Here is a 26,394-nt window from a genome sequence, read left to right on the forward strand (position 1 = left end):
TTTTTTTTTCTTTGTTGCAGGACAAATTAGACTTCAGGGATCCTCTGATGGTGTCTCTGGACTTCGGGTTAGTGGATGTAGACAATGGCCCAGTGCTGGATGGAACTTTACCAACATCACTCAATAAAACGGTAATTTTCAGCTTTACCCTAATGGGATGGTGGTGGTGGTTTATACCTGATGGTTTTATTACCAAACACGTCCATGTATGACTTGGTACATGTTGGTGTGTATTATTATTAATGTACTGCGAGCAGGTCTTAGATGTATCATAAAAATAAAAAATAATAATAATGACGCAAAGCTAGCAAACGTTAAAAATGATCCCAGAAGAATTTCTATAGCTTTGACCTTATTAAAAATCAGGGCTTTGAACCAGAATTTTTTTCCTATTGGTTCGTTCCGAACAGAAACGGAATTTTAACGTTTCCGGTTTTGGGTTCCACCATTAAATAGACGTTCCCGAACCGATTAGAACAAAAAAATTTCGTTCCCGGAATGGTTAATTACGTTCCCTGTCAGCTGTTTAACAAATGGCTATAAAATTATGTCTGTCTCATCCAGCTTAAGCCAAATGTAGGCTAATTCTATTACAACCTTCATTAAATAAGACAAGAAATAATTCAAAATTATTATTTCAAATGTTGGCGATTTGGATTCTCAGTATGTCTTCCCATCTACACAAACAGAAAAAGTGCTAAAAATGAAAGATAATTCGTTTAGTGTGTTACCAAAGGCTAGTCAGGCCCTATGCATTGATAGACTAACAGAGGTTAACGTCATTCAATGTTCGCGAGCCTCTCATTAACGTGGACAAATATATTGATATCGTGTTTGAAATTGATGTTTTTGAATAACGATAGACTGCAATATTTACCTCTTATTTAAGATGTGGAGACGTGATAGTAGTCCACCCTCCCGCTCTCTCCATTCAGTCAGCGAACGTCACACAGGAAGTGAACCCCAGCGGGTCATAGAAACTTGCGCAGGAGAAGAATGACTTTTTTATTTGTAGGCTACGGAAACTTTGAGGAACGAAATAAAAACCGGTATTAACCGGTTACCATTATTTTTAATAAGCGTTTCTGTTCCGGAACATAAAAAAATAATAAAGTTTCTGGTTTCGTTTCTGTTCCATGTGAAATAGAAAAAGTTCCCGGTTTTCGTTTTCGTTCCTTGAACCGGTTCAAAGCCCTGTTAAAAATACAAAGATGCACTCACTGGTCACTTTAAAAGGAACTTGTTCTTGAGTCTAACACTATGTTCAGACTGCAACCTGAAACGACCCATATCCGATTTGTTGTGAAATCCGATTTTTTTGTTAGGCCGTTCACATTACCAATTATATGAGACTTGTATGCGATCTCCAATATGAACGGAAAACGACCCAAAAGTGTCCCGCATGCGCAAATTGACACATAAGCACATCTATGTAATACGTAAACAAAAAAAAAGCGCACTCTTCAAGTTTGCAAGTAAAGCATGGAGATGAGGCGAGACCTGGCGATGTGGTTTTTGTGGTGGCGGCGGAACTCACACAATAATCTGATTAATGTGGGCAGCAGACTAATGAGACCGAAGGTGTCAAATTACTGGAAATTTCCAGAACAATCTTAAAATCTTGTAATACAGGATGATTTAACATCCAGGTCCCTACCAAATCCACCATTAGCTTGATCAATTCTATAAAAGTCTATTTAAATTCTGAAAACTGTACAAATGTTGTTGTTTTCCACCAAAGAGGCGGGATTAGCCAACGCAGAATAGTGACGTTTGTCTCTTGTTGATGATGTGTAGGTGGCATGAATGCGACCTGTCCGGTCAGACTGCAGTCGCATGTGAAAATAACGGATATGCATCGGATTTAGGACCACATATCCAAGCGGCCTGGGTCGCATGTGAAAAAATCGGATCTGTGTCGTTCAGATTGTCAATAACAAATCGGATACAGGTCGCATATGGGCAAAAAAATCGGATATGGGTTGTTTCAGGGTGCAGTCCGAACGTAGTCTAAGATTCCTGTTCTTGGCAACAGGAGTGGAACCCAATGTGTTCTTCTGCTATTGCATGCTGAGATGTTTTTCTGCTCACCACGGTTGTAAAGAGTTGCTATGAATTACTATATCCTTCCTGGCAACTCGAACCAATCTATCCAGTTTCTGAAACACTCAAATCAGTCCATCTGGCTCAAACCAACACCCATGCCACAGTGAAAGAAAGTCACGCTTTGTGATCACAATGTTATCAGATCAGATTCTGATGTTTGAAGTGAACATTAACTGAAGCGCTTGATTTGTATCTGCGTGATTTGATTCATCGTGCTGCTGTCATGGATCGGCTGATTCGAGAACTGCACAAAACAGCAGGTGGATGTATGGGTGTTCCTAATAAAGTGGCCGGTGAGTGTATATAAATACACAAATTGAAAATGTGCTCCTTCTATTAGAAATAGTTAGCTGGCTAGTTTACTGCTAGTTGCATTTGTCACAAATGTGTAATCTCATCTCATCTCATTATCTGTAGCCGCTTTATCCTGTTCTACAGGGTCGCAGGCAAGCTGGAGCCTATCCCAGCTGACTACGGGTGAAAGGCGGGGTACACCCTGGACAAGTTGCCAGGTCATCACAGGGCTGACACATAGACACAGACAACCATTCACACTCACATTCACACCTACGGTCAATTTAGAGCCACCAGTTAACCTAACCTGCATGTCTTTGGACTGTGGGGGAAACTGGAGCACCCGGAGGAAACCCACGCGGACACGGGGAGAACATGCAAACTCCGCACAGAAGGGCCCTCGCCGGCCCCGGGGCTCGAACCCGGACCTTCTTGCTGTGAGGCAACAGCGCTAACCACTACACCACCGTGCCGCCCCACAAATGTGTAATATCTCTCACAATTTAATTTGCATTTAAAAAAGGTAGGAAATTTAAGGGGAGAAATTTAAGGGGAGATTAAGGGGTGATCATTCGATTTCCAGTGTCCTATTCATGATAAGTAGGTTTGCTGATGAATCTTTTGTCCAAAAATTAGTCCACCCCTGCATAAAAGATTCAAACTTTTCGTTGAAATCCCACACTGAGCTCATCCATAGTCCCGCCCCTTAACGCGTCTCTACTTTAAATGGAAACCAAGTCATCCAAGAGGAGCCAACCACTGAAAAATAATCACTTTTTTTGCGTACAGGGGTAGAGCAGGAGATCTTTTTTCCTGGTTGAGATTAGCATTATGTTCACCTGGTGTTACTAATTTAGTGTTGATCCTGGAATGCCGGTGCAGTGAAGAACAGCTGTGAGCGATCCAGATGAAGTTCAGCGAAGTGTTTCATAAGTACTCTGAGATTTTCCGCTCTTTAGAGAAAACGTTTTTCTCCCACTCAGCGCTGTAATGAGAATCCGATGGTGCTGGGAAACTCTCACGCTCCCTATGCGACCCCACTGGGATTCGGGAATATCGGCTATCAAATTTCACTCATGACTGGAATTGTGTTTTAGATGAAGTGACAGTGTGAATGCTTTTAGAGAGCTGGGCTATAAAAGAAGGGGGGGTGACTTAAAGTAGGTCACAATGATTTAATGGTTTAATAGTGGCATGTCTTTCATTCTCGCACACACACACACAGCTGGCCCGCAAGCATTAATGAGGTTATCAGTAAGAAATGAGAGTTATCTTGGAGACTTGCTGTAGTGCCTGGCACTGCTTCTCCTCTCTGTCCAGTCCAGACTACTGTACACACTCATTCACACAATCATTCACATTATTAGATTTACCTCAGCCTAGCATGTTTTTGAGAAATGGGAGGAAACCGGAGAACCCTAGAGGAAGCCCAAATGCATAGTCACAGAACATGTGAAACTCTACATAGACCCGAGCTCAGGATCAAACCTGGGACTCTGTGACATCACAAAACTGAACTCACTTCATAAATTCACATACGTAGAGTCACCGATGATCTCTGCTACATCCTTCCAAGCTTTATTTTTCTTCCTAATGTTTTTATACACATTAATGAGAAGATGCAAACACAGTTATAACCTTTTCTTCCCTTTTTGCACGCCAAACTGGAACGAAGGTAGGACCATGAGGGAGGGAAAGTGAAACACAGCGATCCTAGTGGTAGCGTTCCTAAGCCGAGAGCCATACTATTGAAAATCCCATAGACCCGATTTTTTTAAAAATCCCGCGAAGTTATGACGTGGAACTTGTACACCCCCAAAAAATATGTTGTATATGTTGGGATTATCTACTAACTGTGAAAGTATCAGGTGAAATTTCGCTGTCTTTTAAAAGATCGAAATTGCGCCTAACCTGTCAGAAACGGACTACAACCAAACCGTCTAGTCAGAGTCGCTCACGTTGCGTCAGCAGTAGGCTTAGCCCTTACGAGTGCTGACAGCTCTCCCTGTGAATAGCGGCAGTTGACTACATGCCCTGATCTGTAATGGTTATCCCTACGAGGGATGCATTTCTTATTGGTACAGAACAGGGGCTATTTCTCAGAGACAACAAGGGAAGCCGAGCTTCCCCTAAAATTCTCTCCCCAAACTGCGGCGTCTACGACGTTGAATTCTCATTAAAACAATAACTTGCATAACATAATATATGCCCAAGATTGTATTTACGTTCATAACTATCCTGTAACTTATTTGAGTGATGTCTGACGAACTTCCAGTTCGCTACGAGAATCACCTTTGCTGCCAGGCTGTAACCTTTCTTATTTCAATGGGCTCTATGGACTGGCAGCAGTGTTGCCAGATTGGGTGGTTTTAAGTGCATTTTGGCGGGTTTTGAATATATTTTGGGATGGAAAACATCAGCGGTATCTGGCAACACTGACTGGCAGCCGGGTATCCGTTGCAGTCTACGAGACGGCTCTGAACAGCCAATTTCGGCTAGTTGTTATTGGTTAAAATCAATAAAATCGTCACTTCCAGGGAAGCCGGGCTTCTCTGGGACTAAACGAGACAGTGGGAGGGACAAGAAGCCGGGCTGATGAAGGATTATTGGAGGTAGTGTTTGAAAGACATGAGGAGGGCGGTACTTCGGTGAGGAACACGGAAGTATGATCAGTCAGTCCCTAGCGGATGTCGAGAAAGTGCAGTCGTGTGCCAAAGTGCTGTCCGAATTTCTTTTCATATAAACGGTTCTTCTCATTGATGTCTCTGTACATTACTCTGTAAATAAATGTAAATATTACTCGTTGTGCTCCGTTAACTTTCATCCATTCTATCAGTTTGATCATTCGTGAATTCACTCGTTTATTTCATTTGTAGTTCAATCTGGTTGTAGGCTAGCTTGAGCCTTATTGGGATCTGCAGTGCTAGCTGCTAACAGAAATTGGTGAAGTCTCTGGAAAGCACAACCAGCTGGTATGACAGGGTCACAGACCATTTTCTGGAAAAGGAGCGGAGGGCAGAATTTGTGTATAAATAGTGTTCATGTTCATGAATGTGAAGTGTGTATATTGTTCAGTAATGTTAAGAGAATGGTGGGCTCTGTGTTATAGGTTATACCTGGGTATAATATTCAAGGTTCTGTGTGTTGCATAGCCTACCTGGTTATGAATTTCCAGACTGTGTTGCAGAAGATGTTCAAGGATGTGTTGCACAGCTGGGTGTTGTGTTAAAGACTCTGTGTTGCATATCAGGGTATGATGTTCAAGGCTCTTCGTTGAATAGCCAGTGATTTTTGGATGTTTGATATTTTTGATTAAGGATATGAGGCACTAGCCTGGCAAGCCAGACTATAACATGAAATGTACAAGCAAAAATACTTTCTGCCACTAGGTAGGGTTGTCTAGTTCATTATGCTAATGGGGCACACCTTTCTATGCTTTGATATCCGGCCTACAGGTTTTACGATGAATGCGTAAAATGGGCTTCCCCTGTTTTAAAAACCAGCAGCCGACACTGGTACAGAAATACTCCGCCAACCACGCTATACAAATCGGCATGTTGATGTAGGCTACTCGCCGGCCGCTACCTGCTACACATTTGGAAAGGCGCTAGACTTGCGGTGACGTCACATACGCGACGTCGGGTCCGTGTAGTCTTTGATCAGCTTATTAAAAGACATTCAAAACAATTCAAATAAAAAATAAAGTGTGATCACCAGGATCGATAGAGCTGCCCGACATGCACAACATTTGGAAGCCATTGTCTTAACTTTGAAGTGTAACCCGAAATGTAATTTTTTTGAAAAGATATTCCTATTCATTTTGCCCTAGAGGTTGGAATGTATCCAGTAGGGGGCGATGAGATTACTTTCCCTCCCTATACACAAAATTGTGTGTGGGGAACTGAAGAAAATGTCAGACCAAACGTGTCATCGGATTGTTCCAAAGCAGAGGGGAACCATCAGGGCCTTCTAGGCCTTCAGAGGCCTAAACATATCAACATTTCAAATGTTATATGAAATTTCTTTCATTCTTTCATAATTTTATGATAATTATTCTCTTCTAATTCTAATTTGACCTCATTTTCTATCAAATTTGCTTCGGAAATGAAAGGGTTACTGTCCTGAAAACATTAAAACAGAGTTATCCAATGAGATTGTTTTGTTTGTTGTGTCTAGGCTGAGAAGAGTTTAGAGCTGCTCACTCATGCCCCTTTTCCACCAAAGCAGTTCCAGGGCTGGTTCGGGGCCAGTGCTTAGTTTGGAACCGGGTTTTCTGTTTCCACTGAACAAAGAACTGGCTCTGGGGCCAGAAAAACCGGTTCCAGGCTAGCACCAACTCTCTGCTGGGCCAGAGGAAAGAACCGTTTACGTCAGCGGGGGGCGGAGTTGTTAAGACCAACAACAATAACAAGACTGCGAAAGCTCGCCATTTTTAAGCGACGAGAAGCAGCAGCTGTACAAACGCGAAGTCATCCATTATTATTATTGTTGTTGTTGCTGCTGCTGCTTCTTCTGTGTTGTTTTTGCTTCGATATTTGCGCCAAGGTTTATGCAAACGTAGCGACGTAACTGATGTATACAGCGACGTAATGACGTGGCTTCCCTTAGCATCCCGAGCTATGGCAAAGCAAACTGGTTCTCAGCTGGCTCGCAAGTTGAACGAGTTGTGAACCAGCACCAGCCCTGGAACTGATTTGGTGGAAAAGGGGTATCACTGGTTAGGACTTCATTGCTGGGACAGAAGGCCATTTGTGTGTGTGTTTATGTAGGAAGTGACAGATGAATTAACCAATCAGATTTTGATTTATAGTAGGAGGGACCAAATATTTATCACCCGAAATGTATCATTCTCGAATGCCAACACGAGCTTAACTATGAGTCGAAACACCATTAGCGCAGCAGTGACATTACCTTCCAGCCGGTATAGCGTTCATCAGTAGTGTTACCGAATGCTAATAAAGCGGTCAAGCCAGTGCTCTCGAGAGCAAGTAGGACAGGCTAACGACTGAGAAACTAAGATTTCTGTCTCCAGACTCTTCTTCCACACTGCATGTTCGCTAGAGTATTTTTCACTCATACTTAAGTATTCATTTCCCTGTGTAATTTACGAAGTTACTTTTAAAATCAACATCAACAGCTACACACTATGGAGCGACCTGACAGGCTGATGCTAATCCCTTACAAAATCCTTTGCCCTGTTGCTTTTTTGGTGTCTAGCTAAGTTTTAGCTGAGCCCAAGTCTCAGGTCTAATAGTAACTGTTCGCCACTGGTCCAAAGTATTATTTGGGCCAATTGTTTGGATATTACTGTGTCATAATTAATTAAGGGTGGCACGGTGGTGTAGTGGTTAGCGCTGTCGCCTCACAGCAAGAAGGTCCGGGTTCGAGCCCCGTGGCCGGCGAGGGCCTTTCTGTGCGGAGTTTGCATGTTCTCCCCGTGTCCGCGTGGGTTTCCTCCGGGCGCTCCGGTTTCCCCCACAGTCCAAAGACATGCAGGTTAGGTTAACTGGTGACTCTAAATTGACCGTAGGTGTGAATGTGAGTGTGAATGGTTGTCTGTGTCTATGTGTCAGCCCTGTGATGACCTGGCGACTTGTCCAGGGTGTACCCCGCCTTTCGCCCGTAGTCAGCTGGGATAGGCTCCAGCTTGCCTGCGACCCTGTAGAACAGGATAAAGCGGCTAGAAATAATGAGATGAGATGAGAATTAATTAGAATAGAATTGAGAAAATTTCAGTTCACTTTGTTGATTTGTCATACTGTACATGTACGCAGAAAACAAATGGTCACTTGTCGCTTGCTGATGTGAATGTAATGTTAGAATGCGAAGTTTGTGTTGTGAAGCAGTTGTTTGTTGTGTTCCGTAAAAGATTTGATGCCGGTTTGGGGCAAAATGTGACAGAGTGGAAATTTAACCCAGACAAGTTCAAATTTAGATTTCCATTTAAGGTTTGGCTCAATGACTGACTGGCTGTAAGAGTGAATCCCGATATAACAATTCGTCCAAACAGATTTTTTCCATTCTTTCCCCTCACTGTTGATCTTGTCTTTCCTCCAGAACCAGCACTTGCCCATACACCACAGGAAGAGATAAGATTCTGGCAATATACAAGCCTCAGAGGCTGCTGAGATGTTTGTGCGAAGCAGCAGTGGATTATAGCAGAACAAACACACCATTTTTCACGACATATTTAGACGATCCATCAATATACAAACAGAATCTGACCTTTATAGAGGATTTGTAGTGAGTGGATATGGAGTGTGAAGGCTTCCTGCTGTTCAGTTGGACTGGGGTTGGAGTAGCCGGGAGTGGTGTATGGCCTGTGTGGTGTGGGTGGGCCAAACCTCCTTCTATACCCTCTATGGGAGCATGATGTACTGTATTTCTTGTCAAGTTTGTATAGTATGGATCAGCACCTAGCTTCTAACATAACCATGCAGTGATGTTGTACAGTACAGTGGTGCTTGAAAGTTTGTGAACCCTTTAGAATTTTCTATATTTCTGCATAAATATGACCTAAAACATCGTCAGATTTTCACACAAGTCCTAAAAGCAGATAAAGAGAACCCAGTTGAACAAATGAGACAAAAATATTATACTTGGTCATTTATTTATTGAGGAAAATGATCCAATATTACATATCTGTGAGTGGCAAAAGTATGTGAACCTCTAGGATTAGCAGTTCATTTGAAGGTGAAATTAGAGTCAGGTGTTTTCAATCAATGGGATGACAATCAGGTGTGAGTGGGCACCCTGTTTTATTTAAAGAACAGGGATCTATCAAAGTCTGATCTTCACAGCACATTTTTGTGGAAGTGTATCATGGCACGAACAAAGGAGATTTCTGAGGACCTCAGAAAAAGCGTTGTTCATGCTCATCAGGCTGGAAAAGGTTACAAAACCATCTCTAAAGAGTTTGGACTCCACCAATCCACAGTCAGACAGATTGTGTACAAATGGAGGAAATTCAAGACCATTATTACCCTCCCCAGGAGTGGTCGACCGACAAAGATCACTCCAACAGCAAGGCGTGTAATAGTCAGTGAGGTCACAAAGGACCCCAGGGTAACTTCTAAGCAACTGAAGGCCTCTCTCACATTGGCTAATGTTAATGTTCATGAGTCCACCATCAGGAGAACACTGAACAACAATGGTGTGCATGGCAGGGTTGCAAGGAGAAAGCCACTGCTCTCCAAAAAGAACATTGCTGCTTGTCTGCAATTTGCTAAAGATCACATGGACAAGCCAGAAGGCTATTGGAAAAATGTTTTGTGGACAGATGAGACCAAAATAGAACTTTTTGGTTTAAATGAGAAGCGTTATGTTTGGAGAAAGGAAAACAACACTGCATTCCAGCATAAGAACCTTATCCCATCTGTGAAACATGGTGGTGGTAGTATCATGGTTTGGGCCTGTTTTGCTGCATCTGGGCCAGGACGGCTTGCCATCATTGATGGAACAATGAATTCTGAATTATACCAGCGAATTCTAAAGGAAAATATCAGGACATCTGTCCATGAACTGAATCTCAAGAGAAGGTGGGTCATGCAGCAAGACAACGACCCGAAGCACACAAGTTGTTCTACCAAAGAATGGTTAAAGAATAAAGTTAATGTTTTGAAATGGCCAAGTCAAAGTCCTGACCTTAATCCAATCGAAATGTTGCGGAAGGACCTGAAGCGAGCAGTTCATGCGACGAAACCCACCAACATCCCAGAGTTGAAGCTGTTCTGTATGGAGGAATGGGCTAAAATTCCTCCAAGCCGGTGTGCAGGACTGATCAACAGTTACCGCAAACGTTTAGTTGCAGTTATTGCTGCACAAGGGGGTCACACCAGATACTGAAAGCAAAGGTTCACATACTTTTGCCACTCACAGACATGTAATATTGGATTATTTTCCTCAATAAATAAATAAGTGACTAAGTATAATATTTTTGTCTCATTTCTTTAACCGGGTTCTCTTTATCTACTTTTAGGACTTGTGCTGAAAATCCGATGATGTTTTAGGCCATATTTATGCAGAAATATAGAAAATTCTAAAGGGTTCACAAACTTTCAAGCACCACTGTATTATATGAAGATTCATACCATATAATCGAATTTAATCCATTTCATTTCTAGCGTCTAACAATTTTAAAAAATGTGGAAAAGTTCAAGGGGGTGAATACTTTTGCAAGGCAGCAGAAATTTGTCTGAATCGTTTCCCGAAACTGAAGACATATAGCTGCTAGTTTATTCGGTGATGTATCTGAGTTGATGAGGTGATTATTTATTTGTTTGTTTGTTTGTTTCAGATTGCTTTAGTAGACTGTGGAAATGCTGAGAAGTGTATCGCTGATTTACACCTCCAAGCTTCACCGAATGTCAGCAGGTAAAACTTTTGAATTGCAGTGAAGAACAAAGGAGACGGGAAAAAGGTCAGGAGGTTCAAACTTGGCCATAGTGGACCCTGTTATCATGTTTTTAATCACATGAACATTAACAAACATCCAAACTAGCACAGTTGAGATCACTGTTCGCCTTGACCAGCTCAGTCTGCATCCAACAGTCACCTACAAACCTATGAGTATAAAGGAGTTTAATTAAAATGTTCTAATTATGGGTGCCAATATTTATATTCTTCTCATCTCATCTCATTATCTGTAGCCGCTTTATCCTGTTCTACAGGGTCGCAGGCAAGCTGGAGCCTATCCCAGCTGACTACGGGCGAAAGGCGGGGTACACCCTGGACAAGTCGCCAGGTCATCACAGGGCTGACACATAGACACAGACAACCATTCACACTCACATTCACACCTACAGTCAATTTAGAGTCACCAGTTAACCTAACCTGCATGTCTTTGGACTGTGGGGGAAACCGGAGCACCCGGAGGAAACCCACGCGGACACGGGGACAACATGCAAACTCCGCACAGAAAGGCCCTCGCCGGCCACGGGGCTCGAACCCGGACCTTCTTGCTGTGAGGCGACAGCGCTAAACACTACACCACCGTGCCGCCCCTACAACATAATCATGATATGATATGATTTGATATTTCATGATAATTATTTTTGAGCAGGGCAAATATGCAGCTTGTTGCTTAAGTTTGCCCTCTAGTGGTCACTAGCAGTAACGGTCAGTTATTTTTATTAAAGTGAAATACTGTATGATGTTTTTCTAACATCTGAGGTCCTCTGTGTTTGCAGAAAGTGAAAAAAGTGAATGCTTTGAATGAACAGTCTGTTATTATTTTTTTAAATTAATATTAGTACTAGGGGTGGCACGGTGGTGTAGTGGTTAGCGCTGTCGCCTCACAGCAAGAAGGTCCGGGTTCGAGCCCCGGGGCCGGCGAGGGCCTTTCTGTGTGGAGTTTGCATGTTCTCCCCGTGTCCGTGTGGGTTTCTTCCGGGTGCTCCGGTTTCCCCCACAGTCCAAAGACATGCAGGTTAGGTTAACTGGTGACTCTAAATTGACCGTAGGTGTGAATGTGAGTGTGAATGGTTGTCTGTGTCTATGTGTCAGCCCTGTGATGACCTGGCGACTTGTCCAGGGTGTACCCCGCCTTTCGCCCGTAGTCAGCTGGGATAGGCTCCAGCTTGCCTGCGACCCTGTAGAACAGGATAAAGCGGCTACAGATAATGAGATGAGATGAGATATTAGTACTAATTTGACTTCCATTGCACTTAATGATTTATTGAGCTAAATCAGGTGTTTTTGAAAAGGAAAATTTGTTTTAAAAAAATCAAATTTTTGCAACTGATTTATGCTCGAGTTTGAAAAAGGACACGTCTTTTATTACTCTGCTCTGCGCTTTGTGTAAATGAGTTCAGCCTGAAAGTTTTGATATCTAGTATTCTACAACACGAACACAGATTTAAAGCGAGACGGCCTCATAAAAAGATTTCATAAAATCGGTGAAATTTAGTTCCCTCTGAAATTTGGTCATTGTCTCTCATCTCATTATCTCTAGCCGCTTTATCCTTCTACAGGGTCGCAGGCAAGCTGGAGCCTATCCCAGCTGACTACGGGCGAAAGGCGGGGTACACCCTGGACAAGTCGCCAGGTCATCACAGGGCTGACACATAGACACAGACAACCATTCACACTCACATTCACACCTACGGTCAATTTAGAGTCACCAGTTTGGTCATTGTGATGTATTTAATTCTGTAATATTTCACAAAATTTCAGGCCATTCTGTGGCTGGGAAGTTATTTAATTTGAGGGGATTCCTGAGCAAATAATGTGTATGAAATCGCTTGCTTCGTGCAGTCGTGTGCGCATGCGCAGGTTCACCTTTGAGCGTGCACTGACAGTTCCATCATTCTGTCGCTAAATGAACAGCTGATCACACCGAGGTGCTCGCTGACCGCCAATATTTATTAGTTTGGTCCTGCATTTCCTTTCCTTCGTATATAACATAGCGTCTTTTCTTCTCGCTCTCTTTCCGTTACTGTAGTCGGTCTTTCACGTTTCATTCGCACACTCACGTCCTCCATTTTTCTCTCCTGTTTCAAATTTGTATCCCACAAATCGTGCCTTGCGCAAACAGGGAAAGCCCACCACGTCATGCATGACATAGTATCTTGTATTGGGTCATGGTGAAGCAGGAAAAAATAGCAGAGAATTTAGGGCCATGTGGAGATAAATTCATTAATTGTTTTATTTAAAAAAAAACTAATAAAATTGGAAGTCTGTGATTCAAATTCAGTAGCTTTCGGTCCACGAAACAAAAATAATTGGGTGTCGGGAAATTTCTTTTTATGACCTACACTTGAAAAATCTGAAAGGTAGTCTAGCTTTAATTTGTTTAAAAAAAAAAGCATGATAAAGTGAGCATGACTACCCAAATAAATCAGCAGTCTGGTGTTCATTAACGCCTGTTTCTTTGTGTTGTGACATCTCAGCCTTGTCATTAAGGCCTACCAGGGGAAGTTCCGAGTCAACATTAACATCAGGAACAGTGGAGATAATGCGTACAACACCAAGGTCATGCTCAGCACTACGGAAAACATCAACTACGTCAATGTGGAGGTCAGTATCAAACCTAATTAAAGGATATGGGACATGGATTTTTACCTGGGTATAATTATGTATAAAGGACATAAGAAATGCCATCTAAATCACTGCAGGGCGTCAAAAATGTGAAAATCATCACATTATTCAAGTTTTTCTATACATCAGCGTAAAACAAGGATTCGTGAATGAGCTAGGTGGTCACGTGACCCGTGACGTCACAAAAACTTTCCAAGGAGCCAGCGCTTGGGAATCTAATGTAAACAGGTTACCGAAATGGACACCATCGACAGTGACATTCCCGATGTTTCACAGAGATGTGAAGTTAGACCCTATCAATTCGAACCGATAGCTGGAAATTCACATGAACATGGATCTTGTCTTTACTCTGACGGGTCAGATGATTCTGAGAGTGAGAGTTCATTCAGCCCTCATGAAACTGAAAGCGGTCGGCTCTATAACACTTCCTGGTAAGTTAAAAACAATTCTGCTCAAAGGCTAATGATCTGTTGAAAGAAGTATTATTTTTGTATCATACATTGAAAGTTCATCATAGATCTAGCTAAAGTCCGTTGCAAGCTAGTTTTTTTTTTTTTGCTGATATTTTTCGAGATTGATTGAGATACAATGCTTCCAGAGTCCGAGATGAAAACATTCAAAATGGTGAAACGAGTCAGAATTATGATAATCAATAATTGATACACCCAAAATTATAATCCTAATCCTTACCTCGGCTTTCAGTCGCTTAGCGCAGAGGTCTTCAACGGGGGGGGTCGCGAAATCGCACCGGATCACTCATATCAACAAAAATATTCCTGCCCTGTCCCCTGGCCTCCGTGCAGGGATGCAAACAGCGCGCCTTTCAGCGGATGCCGCCTTTTTCACGGCTGAATCGCGCAGATCCGATTTAAAAAAACAAAAAATAGCGATGTTGGTTCATGGAGCATGAGGCATGAAGTGTAAGGATGAGAGAGAGGCGGTTTGGGTCGGGAAGCTTCGCGCATTTGTGCAGCCTGGCGCAGGTGTGCGTGGCTTCCCGATTTGAACTGTTTTTTTTTTTCTCATCCTTATGCTTCCTGTTTCATGTTTCATGAATTAATATCGCTCAGTACCTGAGTATTAATGTTGAAAGAATCCTCAGTGAAATGGTCCGAATACAGTTTGTGGGAAACAGTAGGTGCAAAGTTTTTTTCAAGAGGTGTTCTGTAAAGTTGTCCTACCAAGCCTACTGCGCATGCGCGAAGCCTACTGCGCATGCGCAGGTGAGCCCACACTTTCCTCAGCTTCAGGTCCTTGGGGAATGCAAAAAAACTTACTCCAGGGCATTTCCCATTGGAATTATTGCAACCATAAGCAGCACAATACACCATGATGTCCAATGGATGATGTCCAATGTACTTTAAAGACTATAAAAACAATTTCATAATAACCAAATAATATTATATAAAATTTTAATTTTACAAAATATAATATTTTGGTAATAACCAAAATCCTTGTTTGATACTGGGGAGGTGGGTGGGGGGGGGGGGAGAATTCTGATGTTCAAATTATTTTCTTTTCATTTATTTTGTCTTTTTTTACTTTCTTTTTCTTTTTAATTTTCTTTTGTTCACTTATTTCTTGATTGCTGTTTGGGTGTGTCTGTCTGCATTTGTTGGGGAGGGTGGGGATGGTTGGGTCGAGACCGGTTCCGTTTCTGTGTATTTGGTTTTTGTTTATTTTGCTTAATTTGGGACTGCACTGTAAAAAAAATAGTTGAGAATACTTGAAATTTCAAGGCAACCGTCTGCATTAAGAATTTTATGTTTTGCCAACGATGTGCCCATGATAATCCAAACTATGATAAAACTGTTATCTTTATTAAGAATTCTTAATTAAGTCAATTTTCAATTCCTCATTCTGCCAACATAGATTTCTCTTTTTGCTGAACAGTGGCATTCACAGTAGTACAAAAAGGCAATTGAGGTTATCACAATTTTTTTTTTTAGATTTTTTTGGGGCTTTTTTCACCTCTATTTGGATAGGACAGCGTAGAGACAGGAAATGAGCGGGAGAGAGAGAGGGAGGGAGGGAGGGATCGGGAAATGACCTCGGGTCGGAACCGAACCCGGGTCCCCGGATTTATGGTATGGCGCCTTATCCACCTGAACCACAACGCCCCTGAGGTTATCACACTTTATCATTAAACTATACATGCCTTTTTTCATTGTTCTACACAATTACAAAACTTCAATATTGAAATAAAGTTTTTAAAGCCCACATCGTGGGTGTGGCTCAGGTGGATAAGGCACCATACCATAAACCTGGGGACCCGGGTTCGATTCCGACCTGAGGTCATTTCCCGATCTCTCTCCTGCTCATTTCCTGTCTCTACACTGTCCTATCCAAATAAAGGTGAAAAAAGTCTGATAACCTCAATTGCCTTTTTGTACTACTGTGAATGCCACTGTTCAGCAAAAAGAGAAATCTATGTTGGCAGAATGAGGAATTGAAAATTGACTTAATTAAGAATTCTTAATAAAGATAAGTGTTATCATAGTTTGGATTATCATGGGCACATCATTGGCAAAACATAAAATTCTTAATGCAGACTGTTGCCTTGAAATTTCAAGTATTCTCAACTATTCTTTTTTTACAGTGTGACAGATTTTTTAAAATCTTGGTCTCGACCCGAATCATTTTTTTTTTTAATGTATTTTGTAAATATACCAGTGTGTCTATTGTACAAATGATTCGAAATAAAGTATATATATTTTCTTGCCATCCACTTCTCCATTCATCTACCCGCTTGTGCTGTGCCCGAAAGTTTTTGTGACGTATGATCACGTGACAGCGGCTCTTCCGGTTGCAAAAAATGCATATCGGAAGTCGAGCAGAAATGCCATATAATCATCACGAAAAACTCACAAAGTATGTTAAGATGTCAAGACCGTCGTAAACAGCTGGAAGAGCTTCAGTGCAGCTTTGGATACAGTTCTCAGTACCGGAGCGATGAGCTCTGATCACTGAAGCATCCTGGTGGCTCAACATGTCACTAACACAGTTTATGTTGTTTTTTTTTCTTTAATTTGTCACCTGTCTGTACTTAACTCATGGTCTGAAGATGGACTGTGTATTGTTGCAAAACCTCTTAGACTGAAATTCCTGAAATTTGATGAATATCAGTAATTGTTTGGTATTTTCCAATTTAGTGTTTATTATTCTATCCACATTCACTGGATATGAGCAATCGTGCACTCTGATTGGCTACTCTACTACTAGGATATCAGCTCATATACCGTGAGTAGAGGAAAACAAAATGGCGGAGCGTGTTGCTGAACCAACCGAGGACGAAATAAAAACTACATGAAAACAAAACCCCAAAAATACAAAAAAAAAGCAACAAAATATGGAATGAAAGTATTTGATGGTAAGAACGTATCTTTTTTTTCAAGAATTATTATTATTATCATCGCATTTTCCACAAATCGCTCCTGTCATTTCACCGGTTTGTTTGCATTCTTCATCTTTAAGTATTAAAAGTTGTTGATTTTTTTTTTTTTTTATAGACTGGTTCAAAAGCTCAAAGACGTTTGAAGATTACCGAACTGAAATGTCCAAGGAAGAATGAAATAAATTTCTAAAGCTATTCTGTACCTCAGCACGACAGCAAGATGACACAGGTCAATTCGTGCCGCCATCGATAGGTTTTTAAGAAGCGGAAATGATTTTCAGAAGTTTTGTGTAAAGTTTTTATTTATCGAATTTCCGAAAAATAAAAATGCTCTGTTTCTCAAAATCCAGTGAATGTGGATAGAATAAAACCGTTATTCCACTCAATCTCGTCGTACACAGCTTATCGACGATTCGGAGCTACGCGCCTCGTCAGCTATCAGCTCATGTACGACTCGATTTCGTGGCACGATCGTTAATTATCACTCTGTCAATCTTAATGTCTCTTTATTTTCCTGTAGTCTAAAGATAAAGATTGTGATCCGAATCACTTCAAGGTCGTGTGCGCAGTAGGATACCCTTTCCTCAAATCTAATGTACAGGTAAGCTTTACATCCAGAACATTTCCCAATTTTCTTTCTTACTATTGAAGAATCCAGTTTTGTCTAATTCAATATGAATATCATGTTCACACAGGATTAAAACATACCGCGTTACTGCATAAATAACTTGCTTCAATGATGTTCAGTTCACATTTAAAATAAATGCACCTATAAACTGATTTAAAAAAATATGTTATTGTTTAATCCAAGGGTGGGCAAACTTTTTGGCTCAGGGGCCACACTGACTTTTGAAATTTGCCAGGCGGGCCGGGCCAACACCAAATTCATACATATCGAACATAAACTGGAAAAGCTTTAGTGTTATTGTAAGGCCTTCACTGACAGAGACCCAAATGCAGATCAGATTGACATTTATTTTAGTTCTCAGTCAACAAAGGCTACGTTTACATTACGTCGAATCAGCGGATCATCAGATTAACGTTCTTAAAATGATTCGCATTTACACTAAAACCGTTAGCCATGCACACAGCAACACCAATACACGGATACGCTCGGCTCCGCAGGCATCCTGCGCTCCAAATCACTCTGCCCTGAACAGCGAGTGCCCTCTGGAGGGTGCGCACTCCGGCCCTGCGCAGCTCACACAGCGCGCGAGTGAAGCGCACGAGCAGTGATTCGGGACTGAGCCGCTGTGTGTGTGATCCCAGCGCATATCACTTACTACTTGCAAGTGGAAGGATGGCAAGCCTAAAGACAATCATAACTACACAATGGGCAGTATTTGCATCAGTATTTGCAGTATTTTCATACTTTTATACTCTTTAATGAAAGGTGATACAAGGCGGAAGTCCGCGCCGTTTTTCAGCAGTCGCGTCACATGACCAACGCCAGCGAATCAGGAAGGTGGATGTCACAGTGACGTTGTCCAATGAGGACGCCAGCTAGAGCTCAGCACAGCGTATTCGCGTATCTCAATGTTTACACAGCACCGGACCAGACACGATCTAGATTGAATACGTGGACGCTGGCGGATTCCCGTTTCCCGGCTTTTCCAGGTGGTTTAATGTAAACGGACAGTGCATCCACGAAGAAAACGAGACAGATACGGTCTAATGTAAATGTAGCCAAAGACAGAACAGAAAAATGCTTGCAGTTCAATAGATTGGCACTGGATCCATCCAGAAAAGTAATACACACACACACACACACACACACACGTGATAGTAAGAAAAGTAGCACACTTAATTCTTAAATTACATCTTTGAGCTGCCAGGATGAGTAGGATGCCAGTGTATTTGTATATTTGTATCATTTTATACATACAACTAAATTGCATATCATTAAATTGAACTAAATTACATATCAGTACATATCATTTTTGTACATTTCACTGAACTCGTAGATTTACACCTGAGTGTTTTTTTTTTTTAACCATCCACTTCCAGCCTGCCAGTACAACCAACCACCATTAGTAGGAGAGGTACCACACCATGCCAACATGTTTGCAGTTCAACAGTTTGGGTACCACACCATGCCAACATGTTTGCAGTTCAGTGGTTTGGCACTGGATCCATCCAGCCCACAAAATCAGACAAAACAGCTCAAGAAAGCAAAAAACTCCAAACTGGTTTTCAGGTTCAAAGTCACTCACTGAAATATTTCCAGTCCTCAAAAAATCAAAACACAGGTTCCAAACAGGTTTTCATATTCCAAAAGGCCACTCATAGATCAGAATAACCTCCACAGGCAAAAGTCCAGGAACAGATATAAGCAGAAGCAAGGTCAGCTGCTCATAATACACCTATAATAGCAGACCGGGACATAAATGAGGGGCGGAGCAGACACCCAAAAGCACATGGTACTTAAAAACAAACACCAGCACTACAGCAGCCACCCACGACAACCAAAATTACTAAGAGTTATACTTTTTATATTATTGTCTGTAAACATGTGACTACCATCTTATTACAGCTCCAACATAGTTTTATAAAGAGAAAGTGTTAATACTCACATTCACTCAGCAACCGCTGAGCTGTATTCGTCCGTGCTTGCGCTGACGGGTTGTTAACATAATTAGCATGCTTGGAGGAAAAGTGCTGTTTGATGTTATATTCCTTTAAAACTGCAACGGTTTCTTTGCAAATAAGGCATACAGCCTTTGATCGGACTTCAGCAAAAAAAAAATATTTAGTTGTCCATTCTTTATTGAACACCCTGCACTCACTGTCCACTTTTCTTTTTTTAGGACCACTCATTGTAAAGTTTTATCCTATGTTCTCGAGATCATCAGTGGCACGGGCGCCAGAATGACTTCCATGGCACGCGCTGCACCACTCTGCAAATGTAATCTCGCGTGAATACGACTGACTGGAAAGACGGATCTCTAGAACACCTGTCTACGTGATAACACTGACGCTTATAGTTTATAGATCTGCTCAATCGTGTTTATATGATTGTCTTCCGCGGGCCGGATTAAAAACGCCAACGGGCCAGATGTGGCCCGCGGGCCGTAGTTTGCCCACCTCTGGTTTAATCCATAAAATTTGTAATTGTTGTGTTATAAGCAGAATAAGGGACATGCACAACTCCAAATCACAACAACCGGCATTGATTAAGTTCCTATAACCACAAGCCTTCAAGTGAATAAAATACAAAATAAAATAACTGGCTATTTTACACTTTACCGTACCGCTGGAACTATGTTATATATAGTGAAGGCTGAAGGAACTGTTTATCCTGTGCCAAAATAAAAACGGTAAGAGATGGAGCAAATTTAGGTGCATAATCTGAAAGAACAGCCAAAAGTAGGTTATTACTAAGTAATAACCAAAAGTAAAACAATCGCTTCAATAAAAGAGATACTACTGAAGAAAATCATGATTGAAATATTTACTTAATTTTACTGAACTACTTTTGCTGACCCATATATATATGTTATTTACCAGCTGGGAGGTCTGTATGGTGAAATACCGTGACCGAGGTCTTGAAAGTACTGAGCGAGGCCCTCTGGGTCGAGGTCAGTATTCAAGGTCACGGTATTTCACCATACGGACCGACCTTAAGCTGGTAAATAATATATTTATTTTTTTCTTTACCAAATTCTAACAGAAAACAAGAGCGCCCGAAAGGGAAAGCCGAGCCGAGCCGCTATTTTGAATCCTCATTCACGGCTGTAATGCAAATGGCTTCCTCCTCGGTATACAAGTGCACTTCCATGGCAGGAAAAAAAACTACATTTTGCCACCTATGTAGTCCCCTATGTACAAAATTGAGTCATTCAGGATTCAGCCATGTTTTTGCTCGGCGTTAGCAAGTTACAGGTTTTTAGCTTTCTCCTGAAATGTTTTGTTTTATTTTGTCTTCCTCAGGGTAGTAAAACTCGCTTTCACTGTGAACACTGTCGTTATCGCTATCCATGCTGTAAAATTAATGCTATTATGCTGAGAAATGCTGGCAAAAATTTATAAGATTTTTGGTAATTTTATAAATAAATCTTATAAAAAAAAAGATAAATGTTGACAAAAATGCTATTATGTTTGTTTTTGTTGTGAACGAGTGAGTCGCCAGAGGTTCGTAACTGGGTCCGTATTGTAGGATACAGACCCGCTCACCAGCCAATCAGAGCGCAGGATTTGATGGAAACCTGACCGCGAAAAAAATAAATGACACTATGACATCTGGAACGTGTATACGCATCCCCTGTGTGCTCGGCGCCTGTCGTTTCTGTGACGGCGGCCCATGAGCCTCCCTTGATTTATGATGAATACGCGGTACGGTAATTTATTTTCTGGCAAAAGGTGTTTGTCCTGTTTTGCTGCATTACAAGCTGGAATTAAAAAGGATTTTTGGACCATTAGCACCATTTGATTTACGCAATATGCCGACCACTTTAAAGGTGAAAATCGTTGTTTTATTGTGACACAAACAATAATTAAGATGGGAAAAAAACAGAAATTTGGAGTGTGCATAAGTATTCACCCCTTTTGTATAAAACCCCTCAATAAGAGCTGGTCCAAACAATTCACTTCATAAGTCACACAATTAGTTGATTAAGAGCCACCTGTGTGCATAGTGTCACATGATCTGTCACATGATGTCTGTATAAATCAAGCTGTTCTGGAAGGACCCTGACCCTGTAACACTACTAAGCAAGCAACATGAGAACCAAGGAGCGTCCAAACTGGTCAGAGACAAAGTTGTGGAGAAGTATAGATCAGGGCTGGGTTATAAAAAAAAAAAATCACAAACTTTAAATATCCCAGGGAGCACCAGTAAATCCATTATAGCAAAATAGGAAGAATATGTCACCACTACAAACCTGACAAGAGAAGGCCCCGCCCACCAAAACTTACAGACCGGACAAGGAGGGCATTAATCAGAGATGCAACAAAGACACCAAAGATAACATTGAAGGAGCTGCAAAGATCCACAGTGGAGATGGGAGTATCTGTCCATAGGACCACTTTAAGCCGTACACTCCACAGAGTGGGCAGGGCTTTATGGAAGAGTGACCAGAAAAAAAGCAATTGCTTAAGAAAACACGTTTGGAGTTTGCCCAACAGCATGTGGCAGACTCCCCAAACACATGGAAGAAGATTCTCTGGTCAGATGAGACTAAAATTGATCTTTTTGGCCATCATGAGAAATGCCATGTGTGGCACAAACCCAACACCCTGAGAACACCATTCCTACAGTGAAGCATGGTGGTGGCAGTATCATGCTGTGGGGATATTTTTCATCTGCAGGGACAGGAAAGCTGGTCAGGACTGAAGGAAAGATGGATGGCAGTAAATACAGGGCAATTCTGGAGGAAAACCGGTTTGAGTCGGCCAGAGGTTTGAGACTGGGACGAAGGTTCACGTTCCAGCAGGACAATGACCCTAAACATACTGCTAAAGCTACACTGGAGTTAGTCTGGTTAACACCAGACCATATCACAAGTGAAATATGGTCTGGAATCCGCCTATTGAATTTCTCGTAGGGGAGGTGTGGTTTACGATTGTCAACGCCCGTTTATTGGACGTTGCGAATGTCTATCATTTGGCGTATACGTAGCCCATGGCCAATCATGGCAGTTGTATCCAGTGACGTAGTTAGAGCGACGAAGAAGACAAAGAGGCGAAGAAGAGAAGGAAAGAGAAAGAGAAGGCAAAACAAAACTGTTCTTTTTTTAAAACAAACTTTCGCTCTAAACTATTCAGAACAGTGTCTAAAGCTTGATCGAAAGTTTGGTTCGTATCGCTCGCCGCCATGTTAAATGTGATCCGTAAACAGTCCCAAATAAACTACAAGCTTCCGTTCGTCGAGTAGTACGCGTCACCGTCTTTCCACCCCTCCCCACTCTCTGATTGGCTCCCTAACTCAGGCGAGACTTTAGACCATAGTTTCCATGCTGTCTTTTCAGATCGGAATGATTGTGCAAAGCAGCATGGGATTTCCCAGGCTAACACTAGAGTGGTTTAAAGGAAAACATTTAAATGTCTTGGAATGGCCTAATCAAAGCCCAGACCTCAATCCAATTGAGAATCTGTGACATAACTTGAAGATTGCTGTACACCAACGCAACCCATCTAACTTGAAGGAGTTGGAGCAGTTTTGCCTTGAGGAACGGGCAAAAGTCCCAGTGGCTAGATGTGCTAAGCTAATAGAGACATATCCCAAGAGACTTGCAGCTGTAATTGCAGTAAAAGATGGCTCTACAAAGTATTAACTATGAGGGGTGAATACCTATGCACACTCCAGATTTCTTTTTTTTTCATCTTAATTATTGTTTGTGTCACAATTTAAAAAATAAAAATAAAAATTTGCACCTTTAAAGTGGTAGGCATGTTGTGTAAATCACATGGTGCTCACCCCCCAAAATCCATTTTAATTCCCTCTTGCAATGCGACAAAACAGGACAAACACCAAGGGGGATGAATACTTTTGCAAGACACTGTAAATCATCTCATCTCATTATCTCTAGCCGCTTTATCCTTCTACAGGGTCGCAGGCAAGCTGGAGCCTATCCCAGCTGACTACGGGCGAAAGGCGGGGTACACCCTGGACAAGTCGCCAGGTCATCACAGGGCTGACACATAGACACAGACAACCATTCACACTCACATTCACACCTACGCTCAATTTAGAGTCACCAGTTAACCTAACCTGCATGTCTTTGGACTGTGGGGGAAACCGGAGCACCCGGAGGAAACCCACGCGGACACGGGGAGAACATGCAAACTCCGCACAGAAAGGCCCTCGCCAGCCCCGGGGCTCGAACCCAGGACCTTCTTGCTGTGAGGCGACAGCGCTAACCACTACACCACCGTGCCGCCCCACTGTAAATCATTTATTACTTAAATAATTTCATTTATTGAAGTTAATTAACTTGTGATTTATTGAGTGAAATGTTGTTCGACTCGAGGGAATGCCCGCCATATTGTTTTTGTATGGTTTGTTTACATCGTGCATGAATACTAAGAGAATTGGTTCATTCGTGGTTCATATACGGTACCACATGACACATTTCTGAATACGTGGTACGGTAAAGTGTACAATACCCAAATAACTTTCATTTCCGTTGTTCCTCCAGGAAAATTTTGGGGTTGTCTTCGAGGTCAATCCATCTCACATTCGCAAAGACATCATCATCAACGTTACTGCGACCACGTGAGACGGTTTACTATCATCCTGATCTATCAGAGCTCTGTGTGTGTGTGTGTGTGTGTGTGTGTGTGTGTGTGTGTGTGTGTGTGGTTTTTCCCCCCCGGTCTCTGAATCCAGCTGTTGTTTTTGTTGCCATAGTGATAGCGAAGAGCCCGAGTCGAAGCTTCTGGATAACTTTGTACAAATCTCCATCCCGGTGAAATACGAAGTCAGTCTGACGTTCACTGCGTAAGTGCTGTTAGAGCTCACTACAGTCACGGGTCTCACTCTGGGCTGGTTTTTCTAAACATGACCCCAAGTTGTTGTAGTTAAATACAGAAGAAATACACTCACTAGCTACTTTACTGGGAACACCTGACCATACTAATACTGGGTCAGATCCCCTCACACTTCTTCATGGCATGGAATCCACAAGGTGTCGCCATGAAGTGATGCACATGGTCAGTACTGATACTCAGACTGGCTGTGGCATTCAAACAAAGTCCAGTATGTGCCAAGAAAACATTCCCCACAGCATTACACCACCACCACCAGCCTGACATGTTGACACAAGGCAAGTTATGTCCGTGGATTCATTCTACAGTTTCTAACCATCTGCACATCACAGAAGAAATTCATTCGCTATTCATCAGACCAGGCAACCTTCTCGTTGTTGTTGTTGTTGTTTGTTTTCAATCTTCAACCATCCAATTTGAGCGACCCTGTTTCTTTATATTATTTATGTTGTACTTTTTTAGGAAGAAGAGCATGAAGGAGGATCATATAATCTTGAAAGAGGGAGAAACAGCACCGAGTTTCATCAACGACACCAGCATGATCGGAGAGGAGATGAACATCAGTTATACGGTAAGAAAACGATCGATGATTTTAGAAACCCAGATTTTTGAAGAATTTGAGGTGAAAAGAAATAAAACGACAGTTTATACAGTAATTGATATAACAAAAGTAATAAAAAGAAGTAACTTTTTTTCATGGACGCTCTACAATATTATTTATTCTATCCACATTCACTGGATATGAGCAGTCGTGCACTCTGACTGGCTACTCTACTACTAGGATATCAGCTCATATACCGTGAGTAGAGAAAAAGAAAATGGCGGCGCGTGTTGCTGAACGGACCGAGGAAGAAATAAAAACTCTAGTCGAAAACAAAACCCCCAAAAAAGCAACAAAATATGGAATAAAAATATCTGATGGTAAGAATGTATCTTTTTTTTATTTTTCCACAATTATTATTAGCACGTTTTTCACAAATTGCTCCGGTTATTTCGCCAGTTTGTTTACATTCTAAGCGGAAATGCTTTTTTTGGGACGTTTTATATAAAGTTTTTATTTCTCGAATTTGCAAGAAATAAAAAATAAAAATGCTCTGTTTCTCAAAATCCAGTGAATGTGGCGAGAATAAAACAGTTATTCCCAAAAAATCCCAAAAAATACAAAAAAGCAACAAAATATGGAATAAAAGTATTTGATAGTAAGAACATATCTTTTTTTAATATTATTTTTCAAGAATTATTATTATTATTATTATTATTATTGTTATTATTATTATTATTATTATTATTATTATAGCATTTTTCACAAATTGCTCCTGTCATTTCGTCGGTTTGTTTCCATTTGAAGCGGAAATGATTTTGCAGACGTTTTGTATAAAGTTTTTATTTATCGAATTTGCAAAAAAATAAAAATAAAGATGCTCTGTTTCTCAAAATCCAGTGAATGTGGATAGAATAAAACAGTTATTCCACTCAATCTCGTCGTACATGGATTATAGCTGACTCGGTGCTATGCGCCTCATCGGCTATCAGCTCATGTACGACTCGATTTCGTGGAATAACTGTTAAATGTAAATTGCTACGATGTAAAAGGAATAAAACACCTGCAGGGCGTAGCACACCACATCAGTGCATCATTAATTATTTTCCTTTAGCAGCATACTCTGAAATGTGTTGTTCCTGACATACCTCTTGAGTCAGGACTGAATTACAGTGTGAGCTCTGCTTGCGTTTTACAGCTTGAAAGCGACGCAGTGACGCAGAATCCTTCTCTCAGTCTGACCATCACGTTTCCGAATAGAACACTGGCAGAGAACATCCTGCTCTATCTGACTAACGTCACTTCCTCACCCGTGAGTGTTTCTTCCTTCAATTCAAATCCAAATTTGATTTGCCACATACACAGTCATACACAGTACGACATGCAGTGAAATGCTTACTGCAATGCTCCATAAGTACTATAGCTAGGGGAGGGAAAAAAAAGAAAAAGTGTAAAATAGAATATAATAAATAGAATAAAAATAAAATATGAAATATCATATACAGTGCTTTGAAAAAGTATTCATACCCCTTGAACT

The 26,394-nt window shown here is 41.4% G+C and overlaps 1 protein-coding gene across 2 annotated transcripts in view; it reads left to right on the forward strand.

Moving 5' to 3' along the window:
* itga1 (integrin, alpha 1) overlaps positions 1-26,394 on the forward strand; it is a 173,375-nt gene that overhangs the window by 130,976 nt on the left and 16,005 nt on the right. For both annotated transcript variants that reach the window (XM_060908884.1, XM_060908883.1), the window contains 8 exons: positions 21-131; positions 10,697-10,773; positions 13,290-13,416; positions 17,352-17,432; positions 23,968-24,044; positions 24,180-24,269; positions 24,779-24,887; positions 26,056-26,169. In XM_060908884.1, the coding sequence (XP_060764867.1) occupies positions 21-131; positions 10,697-10,773; positions 13,290-13,416; positions 17,352-17,432; positions 23,968-24,044; positions 24,180-24,269; positions 24,779-24,887; positions 26,056-26,169 (786 nt within the window). The remainder of the gene's footprint in view (positions 1-20; positions 132-10,696; positions 10,774-13,289; positions 13,417-17,351; positions 17,433-23,967; positions 24,045-24,179; positions 24,270-24,778; positions 24,888-26,055; positions 26,170-26,394) is intronic.

This window comes from Neoarius graeffei, chromosome 25 (assembly GCF_027579695.1).
Source record: "Neoarius graeffei isolate fNeoGra1 chromosome 25, fNeoGra1.pri, whole genome shotgun sequence".
Lineage (NCBI taxonomy): Eukaryota > Metazoa > Chordata > Actinopteri > Siluriformes > Ariidae > Neoarius > Neoarius graeffei.